This window comes from Anneissia japonica, unplaced genomic scaffold (genome assembly GCF_011630105.1).
Source record: "Anneissia japonica isolate Jap-2015-1 unplaced genomic scaffold, ASM1163010v1 scaffold4988_len2956909_cov206, whole genome shotgun sequence".
In the NCBI taxonomy this organism is placed as follows: Eukaryota; Metazoa; Echinodermata; class Crinoidea; order Comatulida; family Comatulidae; genus Anneissia; species Anneissia japonica.
The window spans coordinates 101,483-117,049 of record NW_022696345.1 but is presented as its reverse complement, the minus strand read 5'-3'; the positions used below and the strand labels follow the sequence as shown (position 1 = coordinate 117,049).

The following is a 15,567-nucleotide window of genomic DNA, read 5'->3' as shown; positions in this document are numbered from 1 at the left end:
ATCTGACCATACGGAAAAGTACAAGAGAATATCTCGCCCTCTATCGTAATACTGTTGCTCTCTCCTGTCATCCCATGCAAGAGTTTCCTAAAAAATCAAATAAATATACAGTAGGCCCTATCTGCTGCTTTAACTATCTCAAAGTTTGCATTTCACCATGGCTGACCTTCTAGGTAGTATTTTAAATTCAATGGAAAAACCACCATCAGTTGGTGAAAAGGAAAAGAAGCTCGCTAAAGGTAGGCCGACGGAAAGGATTCCACCATTCCTAACATAACAACATCGTACCCTGGATCGTAGAATGGGAATGGGATATTCCCGATTCATTCCAGCAGTAGGCCTAACAAGCCGGCCCCAGGCAGGCGTCCTCTCTTGGTAGATAGGGTGAAGGCTAGGCCCTTCTACTATTTACAGTATTCGAATGGGCTCTTGATCTACAATGCTGCATATCCTAGATTCAAGAAACTTTATTGATATTGTTTGTAATACAGACCTAGGCCTAGTAGAGGCCTACTAGACACTGTCAGATCATCTTCTTTGACTTTATGTAGAAACGGAAATATTTAGCAACCTGCAAATTTACAGTGAATTTCATCACATTTAAGACTTAAATATTCGCGTAGGCCTAGGTCTACCTAGGATCAATGCTTAAAAAGATAGAAAAAGAAAAAAAGAAAAAAAAAATGTACGCTAACTAACTTAATTAATTTATGTACATGCAGGCTAAATTTACTTCAAAAGAGATTTACTGTAGTTTTTTTTAGTAAATTGTTTAATGGAATTATGTTTACCAGATAGTACACATTCTAGCATAGAACTAATAATAGTAATAAAATCTATGGTTCTACTCTAGGCTGATATTTTAAATATTTATCTCACCCCCACCCTTCATTTAGTATGTTTGATTGACACTGATATTAGCATTAATGAAGAGATGATTTATGTTCTACATCAATTAAAGTATATTTATGTCACATTCTCATTTACAGAAAGAAAAGCAAAATTTGAGAAGATGAAAGAAGAAGATCGTAAAAGAAAAAATGCATTTAGAGAGAAAATTGAAGAAAAAATAAATACTTTTATCAATGATAGTAAACAGACAAGATTAAAACTGGAACACATGGAGAAAATAAGTCGAAGCATTGTGTAAGAAGGAAAAGATAATAATATTAATAGCTAAAAGTGATTATAATGATTGTGTTTTTAGACTGAGTTTATAGATGTCACGTTACTGTGATTGCATTATTGTTTGATTTTTGTAAATAATTATAGTTCTAAGTAAACTTTCAAAGGTAAAAGCTTTCTACTCTAGAAATTTAGTGTTATTTATTATTAATTTTATATTGATTAATATTGTTTATTATTCCAACCTTCCAGTCACGATATTGCAGATGTTGCGGGTTTGACATCTTTTTCATTTGGTCTAACGGATGATGAAAGATATGTTATGTTATTCAAGAAGGTAAGGCTTTAAAAAAGGAATTAGAACAGAAATATATATATATATATATATTATATATATATAGATATATATATATATACACATATAAATATATATATATATATATATATATATATATATATTAAGTTGCAAAGTCTTAAATGAATGAATAAATTGTTGATTGTATTGGATTGGAAGTTTATTAAATTTATATTACTGTATTATAGTTGTTCATGTTATTACAATTACCTTAATCATAACCCCCCCCCTTTTTTTACACAAACATGTATATTTTCCATTAGTCATTTCTCAGTTGTGTTTGTCCTTCAGGAATATGCGCCTTCAGATGAAGAGTTAGAAGCTTACAGACGAGGTGAAGAATGGAGTCCGGAAATTGCTAAAGAAAAAGCAAGATTAAAGGTTGGTAAAATTAAAAGTAAAAAAAAAAACCCTGTGTTCTAATTTTAAAAATTGTTATAGAAAACTATCAGTTAATATGATTGAAAACTTGTTCTGATATTTTATTTCATTAAGGCACTTGAAGAAGCTGAAATGTCCAGCTCCTCCAAGAAGGAACAGTTTGTACCAGCTTCAAATTACAGAGATAAATACAAGAAGCTGATTGGTGAAGAGAGTGCCAAAGAAGCTGCTCACAATCTAACACCTAACAAACAATTTGGTTTTGGTGAGTTTAGATGCTTGCTGTTACTTCTGCTGTACTAGATAAATATTGATGATAATGATGATGATGATGATGATGATGGTGATGAAGCGGCGAAACCCAACAGCGAAACTGACGATAAAATTGTGTAATTTTGTCACACCTAACACCTTTGTAGTCACTATTTATTATCATTATCATTATCAATGTAAGTTAAGGACATTATCACTACCACCACTACCATATCATCTTCAAAATTATTGTATCAATATAATCATCATTGAAAAAAATTGAAATTATCACCATCATCATCATTGTAATTATGATTAACACCACTATCATCATATGAATCTATTGTAATCAACAAAAATGCAATACAGTACTAGCATTTCAATTTTGTCAAAATGTGGATTTCAGAATTTTAGCTAACTGAATAACCTTTGTTTTGTTTTCCTCAATCCTATTTGACGTCCAAGTTCCAAGTGCAAATAAAAAAGACAAGCGATCTGTAGAAGAAACACTAAATGAGATCCGAGCAAAGAAGAAGTTGAAACAAACGGCAGTTGACAATGACAATGAAGAAACAACATCAGCAGTCTCATCGACCACATCTTGATGGAGCCCGCTCAATAACCAATCACATTCAGTCTTGAAGAAATGCCCTGCTGCCATGATGCTGATCTAGTATGGCGGTGCTCTTATCTGTGACTGGCCAAAGTGCAGTATTCACCTACACATTCTGGCAACACAGTCTCACCTATATTTACCACCCTAGTATTTCGATCAACTCCAGTAACATGGCATCAAATAATAATAGCAGTTTTAAATTATTCGGAAGATTTTATTATTCAAATAATATAGTTACAAACTCTAAGGCTATTGGTTGGAAAAATGTAAAGAAGCAGTAGCATTGTGCAAGAGAACTGTAGATTAACTGGAGAGAATAGAACTTACAATGCACTTTAATTCGGAATAAAAATTAGTCAAGTAAATTATTCTGGCATAATTGGGCAAAGTTTTATTCTCTAAATCACTATAATAGGTGGTGAAGTCCAATATATCCTCTGCTAGGGTGTGTCTGGGTGTTTATGAGTATTACCTTATATTTATGCAATTTCTACCATAATTTTTCATATCTTGGAAAACATATTACTTTCCAACCTGTTTTTATTTTGATTGAATAACTGAATATAAGTGATTAAGTGGGATTTTGATATTAATGTTGAAAAGATAAATTGGTCCTACATGTAATCATAACCTCAGATTTCTCAATTACTACGGAACTTCCGTAGTTGCTATGGAAATTTTGCATAATTACAGATTTACCATAGGCCTAGACCCATAAATAAATACAGTAGGTCTTAAAATCGAAAACAAATGACTTTTCCATCAGCCCTAGACAACTCGTATTGTAAGATTACAAATAAAGTATTGTGAAAACTATGAAAAAGTGGCCCGTAAATCTTCATCCTGCCCCGTTAGTTTGAAATTCTACAACGGCCATTACCCAGTATCTGTAATTTAAGCAACCCTTATTTTAAACTCAAGACATATTATTAGGTACTTTGAAAATTTTGTATTTACTACAGATATTCAAAAACTTGATTACTGAAATGCATTTCACTAACTTGAGAAGTCTGTAACCTCATGAAGTAGTTGTTATACATTTGCAGGAAGAGACTGGCTAGATATTCCAGCATATGAAAGATTATTATTAGTCATATGTTTGAGATACAAGATATTTATTGACCTTAATTTTATTATTAAAATTGGTTTCTTTTGTTTTTAGATTAATAATATGAATATTAATTGTCTTCATTGGGATTTGAACCCATGACCCTCAGACTACCCCTCAGTAGTGGCTTCAGAAATTTGCAGACTGGTTGTCCAACAAGCGTTCCAGACCAAGGCAGAGGCAGATCCAGAGTTTTTCAAGAGAGGGGGGGTATAAGAGACAGGGTGTGGGGCACATGACATTGAAATGCATTATTAAAATTTTTAAAATTTAGAAATTTAGTGCCAAATACGGGGGAGGGGGCACATTCCCCCGTGCCTCCCTACTGGATCCGCGCTTGCACAAGAGGGTCACCTAGAGCATTAGTCAAGGTCTTGCAATAAAATCCGTGGTGGAGTTCATTGGGAGCGATTGTATAGTTTAGGATGGTGCAAATATTGTGATTGGCAGTCATAACAACTTTGTGTTGATTGGTAAATTGATATATTTTTTTTCCAGTGACCTTCTGGCATCAGATGACAGAAATTCAAACCTCCTTCCCTGACTGCCGGCTGATGCCGCCACTGTTACCACTTGGTTGCTCCAATAATTGAGACACAAGACCGACCTGGTGACCACTTTTGATTTTTCCCATTATATATTGATGTTTATGTTTAAATAAATGCCAACCAATGAAAATTTTCCAGAATCAATCATCTATGTCAAGGAGTGTACTATTAGAGGTAGACATTTATTACTATTAAAATTAACCAAGTTTTGTTTTTACAATAAAAACTATATATGTTTAATGATTTCAAGATGTACTGTAATAAACTAAAATTGAAATTTATAAATGTGATGTGGTGATCTGTATACAACTTTTGCAACAAAAATACAGTACAGTAGTGTAAATTTACATATAAAATTTTATTATATAGTATATATTTATAATCATATATTTGTATACATATATACATATAGACAACAGTAGATAAATATATTAATTTGAGCAACTGTTATTCATGATGATTTTCAAAACACTAGGTACATGGGCATGCATGGGGCTTGATCCCCTGGTACAGGTATTCTGTTAAAGTTTAAATCCCTGGACAGGTTAGGCATTCTACTGATACTGGATTTCAGGGACCAGAATCCTTACAAGTAGCTTTAAATGTCTTTGGTATATTGGCAAGAACTATCAAAATAAGCATTGTGTGCAGGTACACAAACAGTGGCATATCAGAGAGGGTGTGGGAAATGCATGCTTTTCCTCTAAGTTCACCTTATTTCTGACTAAAATTTGCTGAGTAATAAAATGACAAATGATTCTAGTAGTTAGAAATCACCTCATCCTCAAGGTAGTCCCCCTCCTAGATACTCCACTGCACACACAGTTTATATTCTAAGTGACTGTAAGCCATCTACTACCAGTGCATTATCATCATCGTCTGTATTCTGAGAGGCTTGACTGGCTCCTCCTCGTAGACGTTGCTTGTGCCTCTCTGATTGCCTTTCCTTTTTTTCCATCCTGTTTTGTTTTTTCCTTTGGGCATTGGTTAGACGAAGCTATGAAAGAAACATAGAAAGCTATGTTAAAAACAGTACAACTTAGAGTAAGTTAGCTTTTAAAAGGCACCATGCTTCTACTGGATACTCTGCAGGGTCCAAACATCTGGACTTGGGAGTAAAGCAAGAGGCCTTCAACCTTCCAGTGGGTTGACAATGAAAAACGACCTACCAAGTCTTGCACATTAAGTATGAGTCTTGCGCATTAAGCATGGGACTGAAACATTTGAAACCTCTCTCAAGTATGCCAATTATTGCTGATAATGACCATGATGATGATGGTGATGATGATGCGGACAATTATCATCTTAAAGACATAGTGCTGCCACCCAAAAAGATTAAGGAATAAACCTCGAAATTTGAAACAAAATTCTGAATTGCTCATATAAATAACCACATACATTACCAATGTTCATCAAGTCATAGTGAAAATTTTTTAATGACTTAAAGACATTTTTATGGAAATCCTTACATTTACTGGTAGAAATTTAATGATATATAAAAATCCTGTAGGAATGGTATGTTTTATGCATTTGTTAATTGACAAGGATTTGTTTTAGTTTTTAAAACAATAACCCATCGAAATGTACAATTTGTTTTAAGTTCATATGTAAGTGGCACTTTCCGTATATTCTTGCGTATAAGGCGACCCGCATACAGTTCGAGAAGATTTTTTTCGACAATTTTTGTATGTTGGACATAAGACGACCCCCTGTTTCACCGTCGGAATTCCTACTTTTTGGTGTTCTTTATAGTCTTGATACTGCATCTAGCTGGCTAAAATCTGATTCAAATGTAGGGCTAATCTTCCAAATAATACCATTTTTATGGGTTTTATCAAAATCTTACTTCCCCACATTTAAAATTGCATTCATTCATGCAGTTAGTTGCTTCATTTCAGTACTAGACGATCCGCACATATGATTAACATGATAAAAAAAAAAATTGTACCGGTATGTGTGGCACATATAAGACAACCCACATTATTTTTTTCATCATAATTTAAGTCTCGTCTTATACGTGAGAATATATACTATAAGATGGTTAAACAAAGTGTACTTGCTTCATTCTTCCTGCCCTTAGTTCCTGTGTTCCCTTGTGTTTTCCCTTTGTTTGGGTTTTGTTTATTTTTACTACTGTCACTGGGACTGGCATCCCCAAATATTCTTGATCCTGTTCCATCAGCATCCCATAATCCACCACTTTCACTTTTAGATAATGATGCATCATCTAACAAACAAGAATTATATGCCAGTTCATCGATTAATTCTGTTGGCCTACTACTAAGATACACATTGTTACTGTAAAACCAGTTTTGCATTATTACCAGGCAGTTGTCCTTCATTAACACCCCATTTTACTTTCATTACTGTGGTATTCCCTTTGCTTTCATCCCAATTTTGTCATTAGTACTAAATAGTAAAATAAATGTGAACAACATTAAAGAACAAATCACTAAATTTACTATGGCTAATGATCAAAGTGTCGATGAAACTGGGAAAACCTACTGGTACATCTAGAAGTACTTGCATGGGGAGATGGTATTTGGGAAAGTGAAGGGGCTCTAGGTGACATTGGAGTGTCTGTAGGGGTGTATGGGGAAGCACACTCCCCAAAAGTCTACATTCCCTCCTCCTCACACTAGAAACATACTTGAGTGTAATTACTTTGTTGCAAGCTTTCAGTGGGGGAGGGGGTACGTGTGTGTATGCTCATAGATATATACCACTAAAAAAGAACCTCAAAACAACAATACCTTGCTGGTGATCTGTTGATGCTAACAGAGCCATTATAAAGTCTACTGTGGCTGGAACATCATAGAAATGATCCTGTAAACTTTCTCTCACTAAATTTACATCCTGAAAAAAAACCCAAAACAATCAACATACATGCTTTTGGAAATACATAGTAATGCTTATATATGTTATATATAGACTTTTAATGTTATAGAAAAATACACTGTTACAACTGATTAGCTTGTACCAGGGTAAATTTGTAAAGAAAAATAAGAAAGTACCTGGCAACCAGTTAGTTCTATAATTTGCATAATATTCAGTTCAACATCATCAACTTCACCATTGCATAGATCGGAAGGTCCTCCACAGGCACCATCACTTGATGCATCTGATTTTGTTTTGGATTTTTTCTTTGAATATTGACAACCAGCACTACCACTATATGCTGCCTATATAAACAAATGAATTGAATTAAAGTAGATAATAAGTATATTTAATTCTACACTTGTATTTAGAATAGTACGGTATAGCTGTGACCCTGGATTGGATGTTGATTTATTGGTCTTTTTTATGTATTGGCTGTATTGGCTCTGTGTATCAAACATGAACTTTGTTTATTCCTTCTCTGGCATAATGTCTATGAATGTGTATGTAAAAATGGATTGCCACTACTCAAGAATGAATGAATGAATCAATCAATGAAAGAATGAATGAATCAATGAAAGAATGAATGAATGAATGAATCGATCGATCGGATCGACCGACCGATTGATCAATCAATCAATCAATCAATCAATCAATGCAAGAATGAATGAATAAATGATTCACAAATATACAATACAGTTTGCTCCCCAATTCAAGACCATCATTGGGACCCAAAAATTATGGTTGGTCTCGGGGTTCTTGTCTTCAATTAGAGGGTTAGCTCTGTGTTTATAAGATTGACGTTTATTACCGTATTTGGTTCTTACAAAAGGTGGTCTTGAATTAAAGGAGTCTTGGAATTAGAGGGGTCTCGAATTGGTGGGTGCACTGTAATTCCATTTGACAACACATTACCGATGCAGTTTTGAAATTGGTGGCTTCGCCAGTGTTATCACATAGCTTTCGAACACTTGAATAATGGTCGCCATTGTGATAGGCAATATGCAGCTCACGAGATCCTGGCTTGTCATTTCCACTGACCTAATTTCAATATGAATATCAAAAGGATATTATGGAAACTGTTTTTACACAAAACAATAAAAGAAAAAAAAAACAATATTACTAAAGGGGTTGCTATAATGGGTAGAACTGATACATAAGTGTCTAAACTCAAACTAAACTACTTATCAACTTAATGACTTGCTCTGAATCAAAGCATACGTAGTGCATTTATAACCATGGTAGGGCTCTCTTCAGTGTCTGAATACAATGATAACTCACTTTAAATACTGGAGCATTTAGCTGATGTATGACCACAGTAAGCTCCTTCAACCTAGCAAATGCTACAATGGCATCATTACCAGCATACGTCCCAGACTTCCTCAGGTTACACACTGGAATAAATGGTTGATTGATGTAAAATCCATCTACCATATAATTTTTTCATAATAATAGTGGCCAAGTTATTATAATTATTATTACAGGTATAATTAATCGTTAACAAAAATATTGTTTATTTTCTATTTATATGTATTGTTTTTGAGTTGTCAAAGTGGGCCCCTACATTTCAGCTGTGCTGGAAAGGGTCACCTACTTTAAATGCAGTTGAAATAAATAATAAATAATTAACTTCTATTAAACTTTTGTAATATGTTACGATTGCTTATGCAATTCAGAAGAATGTGTTACCAATAGTGGTTATAATGACAATAATTCTATTAAAACTGTGCCACATATGTGTACATAATTATTCACCACCACCAACTATGAAACTATGAACATGAGCAGTGTGAATAAATTTTAAGATGAAATTGTATGGACATACCATGTCTATCAAAGGGTACATCATCTTCCACAAATGGTTCAAACAGCTGCCTGTGATCTATTATATACTGTACTGTGTCGTCTCTATGACGTAAATGGTTTCTTCCATGGCCTTCAAGCTGATCACCAAGAGCTCGAAACAAACAATTACTGGAGTCCAAAAAAACAAAATTCATCATGAATTATTTTATTTATTTATGTTTATGTATATATTTATAAATAAAATAAAGAACAAAAATAAATTTAAAAAAAAATGCACCACATATTGTGTTCTCAAAATTGAAATTTTATTTTTTTAATTTATAATATATTTATGTATTTATTTACAAATAAAATAAAGAACGAAAATAAGTAAAATTTTACATACCCATCTCCAGGAATATCGCGTAGTTGCAAACCAATTGTCTGCAGCTGTGTTGCAAACCCTGCAAAGTTTTCATCGTCTGCTAAGTATGACTGGTCTTTCTTCTGTTTTCTATAGGCTGACTTTATAGCCCGCCCATCTCGCTTCCTCTCTTGGTCATCTCGTCGCTGACTTTTTGTCTGCTTCCCTCTACCGTGTCCTTTGTTTTGCTGTGTCATTTTCTCATCAATCTAGAGAAAATTTACATACTGTAGGCCTATTTATTCGAATAAACACCCTGCTTTGAATAAATTCCCCCTACAAATAAATATCCACTCTAGAGTCTCATTTTAGAATACTGTAAATGCCCTGAAATGACTGTAAAGAAATCTAATGGAAACAACAACATTCTCAACAGAGTCTATTAATGTTCTACTCCAATAAAATTAATTTGAGTAGAGTATGTACAGAATATATACGTAACCATTTGCACATGGTAATCTACAGTAATTCCTCCATGGTAATGTCATCATTAATTCCACACTTTTTGTATAGGCCCACTCGGGTAAAGCCCACCCACTACTTTATGTCTGATTTCAATAATCGGCTTTTCCTCGGGCAAAAAAAAAGAGTTTTGAATGTTGGAACTTGCTTCCAATTACAACACTAATCCTGGACTTTCATCTTTATAGATCCAATATCAAATCCTTCTTCTTTTCCGTGATGAAATTTTAATTGTTTGGAAACAAATATTAAAGTTAAAATCAGTTAATACTATCGAAACATTTGAAACAAAACTCTAAAAAAAGTTGTTTATGACTTGTTTTTAGCCTGTGCTCTATAAATTTATCATATCTTGGTATCTTTTGTTCAATAAAAGTGTCATCACACAATAAAATGATGTATAGTAAACTGAACTGGGACATACAAAAATAATCTCACGAATTAAAAAATTACACTCATTATAAACATTTCTAACATGATAATGTAAGATGATTAAGAACTTATACTACAAAAATACATGAAAAATTTAATATAAAAATTATTAATACAAATATATTAAAATTGTTATAAATATAAAATTGTTTTAAAATGAAAAAAATACAAATTCTTCACAATTTGAGATTTCATTTACGGATTAAAAAATTACACTTTCTATAAAAATTTCAAACATCATAATATAATAAATAAATAAATAAATAAAAATGAACTCTATGTTAGACGATACACTATTACAGGCCAGGAAAAAATATTTTGTGCATCCGATCATGAAAATTATCTTGATCAAATAAAATGCCTACAAACGTTACCTACTATTTATTATAGCCAAAGAGTAGTACATTTAGTGGTGGTGTGTAACATTTGTTTTTGTTTTTGTTTTTTTAATTTAAATTATTATTTTTTTTTAATTAAAACTTTTTTTTCCCCAAAATGCCCCTGGGGTATGTCTCTGACCGCCTGTGGCGCACTTTTTCCAGCCCTCGGTGTTTACTTAAATAGCTAGAGTAGGCTAGACTGGGCCTTTCTATAATCTGGAGGAGGCTATGAATGATGTCTGTGTGTAGGGTAGATGACTACCTACTACAGAACATCGACTCAAAAGTATTGCACAACTTGCCCATCCATGGCATAATCACCGAGCAAGGCCTATTCTATAATAAGCCTAGATAGTGTAGGCCTAGCAAGGCAAGATTTTAACACTTTCGCGTCGTCTCTTTATCAAAAAGTTGGTTAAATAAGAAAAAATAATAAAAATACCTTCTTGATTGATTTTCAGAATCAAAAGATCACCGAAATTTCCGACAGTGTTGTTGTTTTCAAGTAAAGCAGTATCTGTATGTGTAATAACCGGGAGGGTAATCAGCTCTTTAGTAAAACGACTGTAGACCGATCGTTTCGGACCGCAAATTTATATTCATTGTGAGTTGCTATTCTACTAAAGTGTTTTAGAAAAGAGAGAGGTCGCTGGCCACACACGTACCGACGTACGTAAACGTATGTTTTCCAAAGCTACCCTACCCTTCTGAATATAGGATCCGTTATTTCTTATTTCTATTATTTTACGGTTTTAGCGTTTCCATATATATGCCTAGGCTTCGAAATATATTGGGATGGCGAAAACAAATTCAACTAGCCCTTGCTAACTACGACTAGGCCTAATAGTAAGTATTATTATTAGAACTAGCAGGCTAGCCTAGGCCTAGGCCTAGCTTGAATTATAGATGGGGAGATAGGCAGTCGATAATGTGATATCAAGGCAAGGCCGCTTGATTGGGCACGGGCCTAGCTTAGCTATTTTTTTTTTTGTATCAGCGGAAGCAAGTTCTAAGTAAGGCCATATTTATTATTAATAATATAATAATATAATAAATATTAGGCCTACCAGCCCCCTACCTCTAGTAGGCCTAACAATAACATAAAAAGTACCCCGAAAACCAACTCAATTTCGGTGCGTAGAAAATTACTCTGGAAATAGGTGCACCAGAATCGTACTGAGAGATAGACCAAGGACATATTTTCTGCAAAATATGCAGACTGAATCGTAGACCTGTTTATTGCTCTAGTATATTTCCCTGCGCAAGCTGTATTTTACAATCTGGTAAAAACTGTAAGCATAAGATGAAAGTGTCTTTTTTTAAGTTTATCCTGCAAACAATACAAAATACAAACGAGAGATTTGAAAGTTTCAAACCATGGAACTATTATTATTTTATTGTTTCCTTATTAACAGAAATTTTTAGATAACTTTCAACAGTGAAGATGTTAGAGGGTCTAGCAGCATGGGTACTCAACACATATCTTGGAGAATATGTTGAGAATCTTAATCAGCATCAGCTTTCCATTGGCTTTTTAAGTGGTAAGTTGATTAAAAATTTGTGGAAAATGAGTGTAGCTGTGGCATGGTGGTTCCCTGCTAATCAAAGGTCACAGGTTCAAATTCTGCAATACTGTACCTGGATGATTTTTACGACTACCATAAACAACCCATCTTTATTAGTCTGATAATGTGATCAGATCTGGGGTGGATGCAGGATTTGGCGGTAGGAGGTGCATGCAAGGGCACAGATCTGTTTTGGAAGGGTGGGGGGGGGGCAATTTGTGAGTCCACGTCCACCATGATTGGGGCTGAGGTAACATTTGAGTAAATAATACTTGTAGATGGCCAGAAATGACACTTTTGTGTAGTAAAATTCATCATCATCACATCACCATTATACCGTAAAAATTAAAAAAAAAATTCTAATGATCTTTTATCAGCGATTTTCGGCAACTACACTGATCTAATTAATATGTGTGATGTACCATAGAAAATAGAGCTTAAAACATTGTCTTTGATGTATTTACTTGACCTAATTCAAAACCCACCCCACACCCATCTCAGCCCCACCACAGTTTGGGATGGTAAAATTTGGCGAAATTATACAGGTCTAGATTGCCAGATATGACACTCTTATATAGTAAAATTCATAGAAAGAACATTGATTGAGATTGTATAGACCGAATCAGCAGCTCGGGTCATGTGACTTATAGTCGGTATTAGGGTTTGTTTACATCTATCGAGATAGTGAGACGACAGTGCATTGAATATGGCTTCGCCTTGTTGTTGACGTAAGTCACATCATAGATGTTGCAAATGTTGGTTGGAATGTGAGTTATAATTTGGTAAATCACTTAAAGGTGTTCCAAAATTAAATTTTCAAACACTTATCAGTTTGGTTTGGTAAGGCTCCAATGGATAATGGGAATAAAGCCAGTTTTTCAAGGAAATGTACGGTACCCTCACGACGTGCATATTGCTCCAGTGGAGTTGTCGCCGGCTGAGGTACTTTTTAGGCCTAGGCCTAAGTCAAGAATATTCATGGCAAATGCTTTCGCAGGATGAAAAAAAAAAACGAATCTCCCCATTCATTGCAAGAATATTATTTTACAGTTATTTTAAATCCTAAATTAAATCATACAGATCATCATATGACATATTGTTATTACGTACTGGCATTAGGATGTACCATACCAACCAGGCATCACCAGCCTGTTTCACAAGTTTGGTTGAGCAATCAGTACCGTTAAGGGTTATTTCCTACTTTATCACCTACCGTACTCGACTACAGAGATATGTAGTTGAGGCATAACAACTCCCTCCCTGCTGTGGGCCCTGGTCAAGGCTTAACATTCACAGTGCAGCCTGGGCCTATACCTGTATGTAGCCTAACGTACACAAGCAGCGTTCCAGAGCCTAAATAAAATGCATGGAGATTGCCAAAGTAATTATAAATTGCCATTTAAAAAAATATATAAGCCTTTAAAAAACATAACTCTCTCAATGTACTGTGTTCAGTGAGCGCACTGTGGTTTACGATGTGAATGCTTACATTTAGTACCCACTATATGTCACATGACCAGTAGTAGCTGTAGTCGCCGATTCGGTCTAAATTGGTGTGAATTACATCATGAAAAGTATTATACTGTACATACTCCTCCGAGTATTGAAATGCACATCATTGTGTTGGGATTCTAAATCTCAACTCGATGGAATGCATTTCAATACTTGGAGGAGTATGTATTATATATGTCCCTGTATTTTGCCTGGTCACCAAGGCATCAAGAAAAAGGTAAAGAGCGGCTGTGCTCCTCTTCCATGGTATTCTTGATGTATTATACTTTCATATCTGAGATTAATCAGTGGACCTTTCGGTTTTGCCAAGTATAAGCCACAAAAGTTTAAAAACTTATTTCAAGACTATCCCCTACTATTTTCGAAAGAGTGTACGTGGGCCATATTCTAGACGGGAGCAACGGCTTAAACTTCTTATCCAGAAGTGTGCTATTGAATCTTTTTACTTCAGCTGAAAAAAAAAGGAGAGCAGATAGAATTGAACCAGAGACCAAGGATATGGTTAATGGTTATTAATTTATAGAGCGCAAAATACAAAAAGTCTCTAAGCGCTATCAGGCAAGTGTAAAGATGGAACGGAAACCAAAACCAAAACCACAAAATAAAAAAGAAGTGAAATTTGAATACCATGCCAGCACCCAAACCGAAGTATGGGGATACGCCTGTTAAGTCAGATTTTGCTATATGTATTAACTACCCCTGTTTGTAGAATAGGCCTGTGTTAAAGCATAGACCAAGATACACTATGCAGACCACAAGTTTGTGGTGATTGTAATTCTAGATTACAGACAGTGAACTTCTATCTTCCAACTATGCATTCAAGGTTTGCCATTCTCACTTAGCAACAGACTTTCTTATCTTGTTTTGGAATAGTCACCAAAACAGTGTATCCGTTCAGTTCATGGATTCAATGCAACAAGTTCTGGAGAAGAAACTGATTTTAAATCGTAGACGTAGACGTAATCGTAGGCGTAGTCGTAGTCGTAGTCGTAGTCGTAGACGTAACGTATCGTAACACGTGATATCGTACACAGTGGATGTACACCGTGCAAGAATAAAGCATGTACCATTTATGTTAATTCTACGTTGTCTACGCGTTTGATTCATTTCTACCTCTACCAGAACCGAAAAAAGTAACGCACAGGGTGCAAGGTTACAACGCCCTCATCGCTGGATAGGGTTCAATCTAATTGAACTACAGTCAGCACCTGTTGAGTCTCGGCCATCTCGGATTCGGGCGCCTCCTATCCTAGTTAAAGCTATAAAAGCTAGCTGGCATGGAAATAGAAAAAAAAAATAAATTAAAGGGACGAGAATAAGTGGGTCTTAAGTCGTTCTTTGAAAATGGTGACAGAAGGTGACTCACGATTAAATAAAGGTAACAAGTTCCACAACTTGGGCCCAGCAACCATAAACGATCGCTCCCCACAAGACTTTAACCGAAAGGATGGACAATAAAGATTGGTTGAGTCAGTTGTTGACCGGAGGGAACGAGTGCAAGTTGCAGAACGAACCTTAATTAATTCGGAAATGTATTGTGGTGATAACTTGTGAATTGATTTGTAAACATATAAAAGTACTTTGAATTCAGTATGCTGTTTCACTGGCAACCAATGAAGACGACGAAGAGTAGGGGTGATGTGATGGAATTTAGGTGTCCCAGTGACAAGACGAGCAGCGATGTTTATCAATAGCTGCAGCTTTCTAATTGATGTTAATGGTATTCCGGGTATTCTGTAAAGGAC

General features: G+C 34.8%; 3 protein-coding genes across 5 annotated transcripts in view; 2 read left to right on the top strand and 1 right to left on the bottom strand.

The window, feature by feature from the left end:
• Window positions 1-8: 8 nt before the first annotated feature.
• Window positions 9-4,042, top strand: LOC117101772 (sperm-associated antigen 7-like). The gene is made up of 6 exons (XM_033241830.1): window positions 9-239; window positions 990-1,146; window positions 1,378-1,462; window positions 1,772-1,861; window positions 1,976-2,126; window positions 2,579-4,042. The coding sequence occupies exons 1-6, from the start codon at window positions 158-160 to the stop codon at window positions 2,716-2,718; spliced, it is 705 nt and encodes a 234-aa protein (XP_033097721.1). The 5' UTR covers window positions 9-157; the 3' UTR covers window positions 2,719-4,042.
• Window positions 4,043-4,724: 682 nt separating this feature from the next.
• Window positions 4,725-11,291, bottom strand: LOC117101768 (OTU domain-containing protein 3-like). The gene is made up of 9 exons (XM_033241825.1): window positions 11,188-11,291; window positions 9,454-9,680; window positions 9,088-9,236; window positions 8,544-8,656; window positions 8,178-8,303; window positions 7,400-7,567; window positions 7,139-7,241; window positions 6,446-6,612; window positions 4,725-5,382 (listed from the first exon to the last, which is right to left on the bottom strand). Exons 2-9 carry the CDS (start codon window positions 9,666-9,668, stop codon window positions 5,212-5,214), a joined length of 1,212 nt encoding a protein of 403 aa, XP_033097716.1. The 5' UTR covers window positions 9,669-9,680; window positions 11,188-11,291; the 3' UTR covers window positions 4,725-5,211.
• Window positions 10,946-15,567, top strand: part of LOC117101765 (vacuolar protein sorting-associated protein 13D-like) — a 43,131-nt gene continuing 38,509 nt past the window's right edge. Inside the window, exons 1-2 of one of the 3 annotated variants that reach the window (XM_033241821.1) lie at window positions 10,946-11,115; window positions 12,161-12,286. In XM_033241821.1, coding sequence (XP_033097712.1) covers window positions 12,190-12,286 — 97 coding nt within the window. In that variant the 5' untranslated portion in view covers window positions 10,946-11,115; window positions 12,161-12,189. Of the gene's footprint in view, window positions 11,116-11,206; window positions 11,350-11,381; window positions 11,592-12,160; window positions 12,287-15,567 lie in introns of those variants that run through there. The other 2 variants (XM_033241822.1, XM_033241820.1) reach the window with 2 other exon arrangements.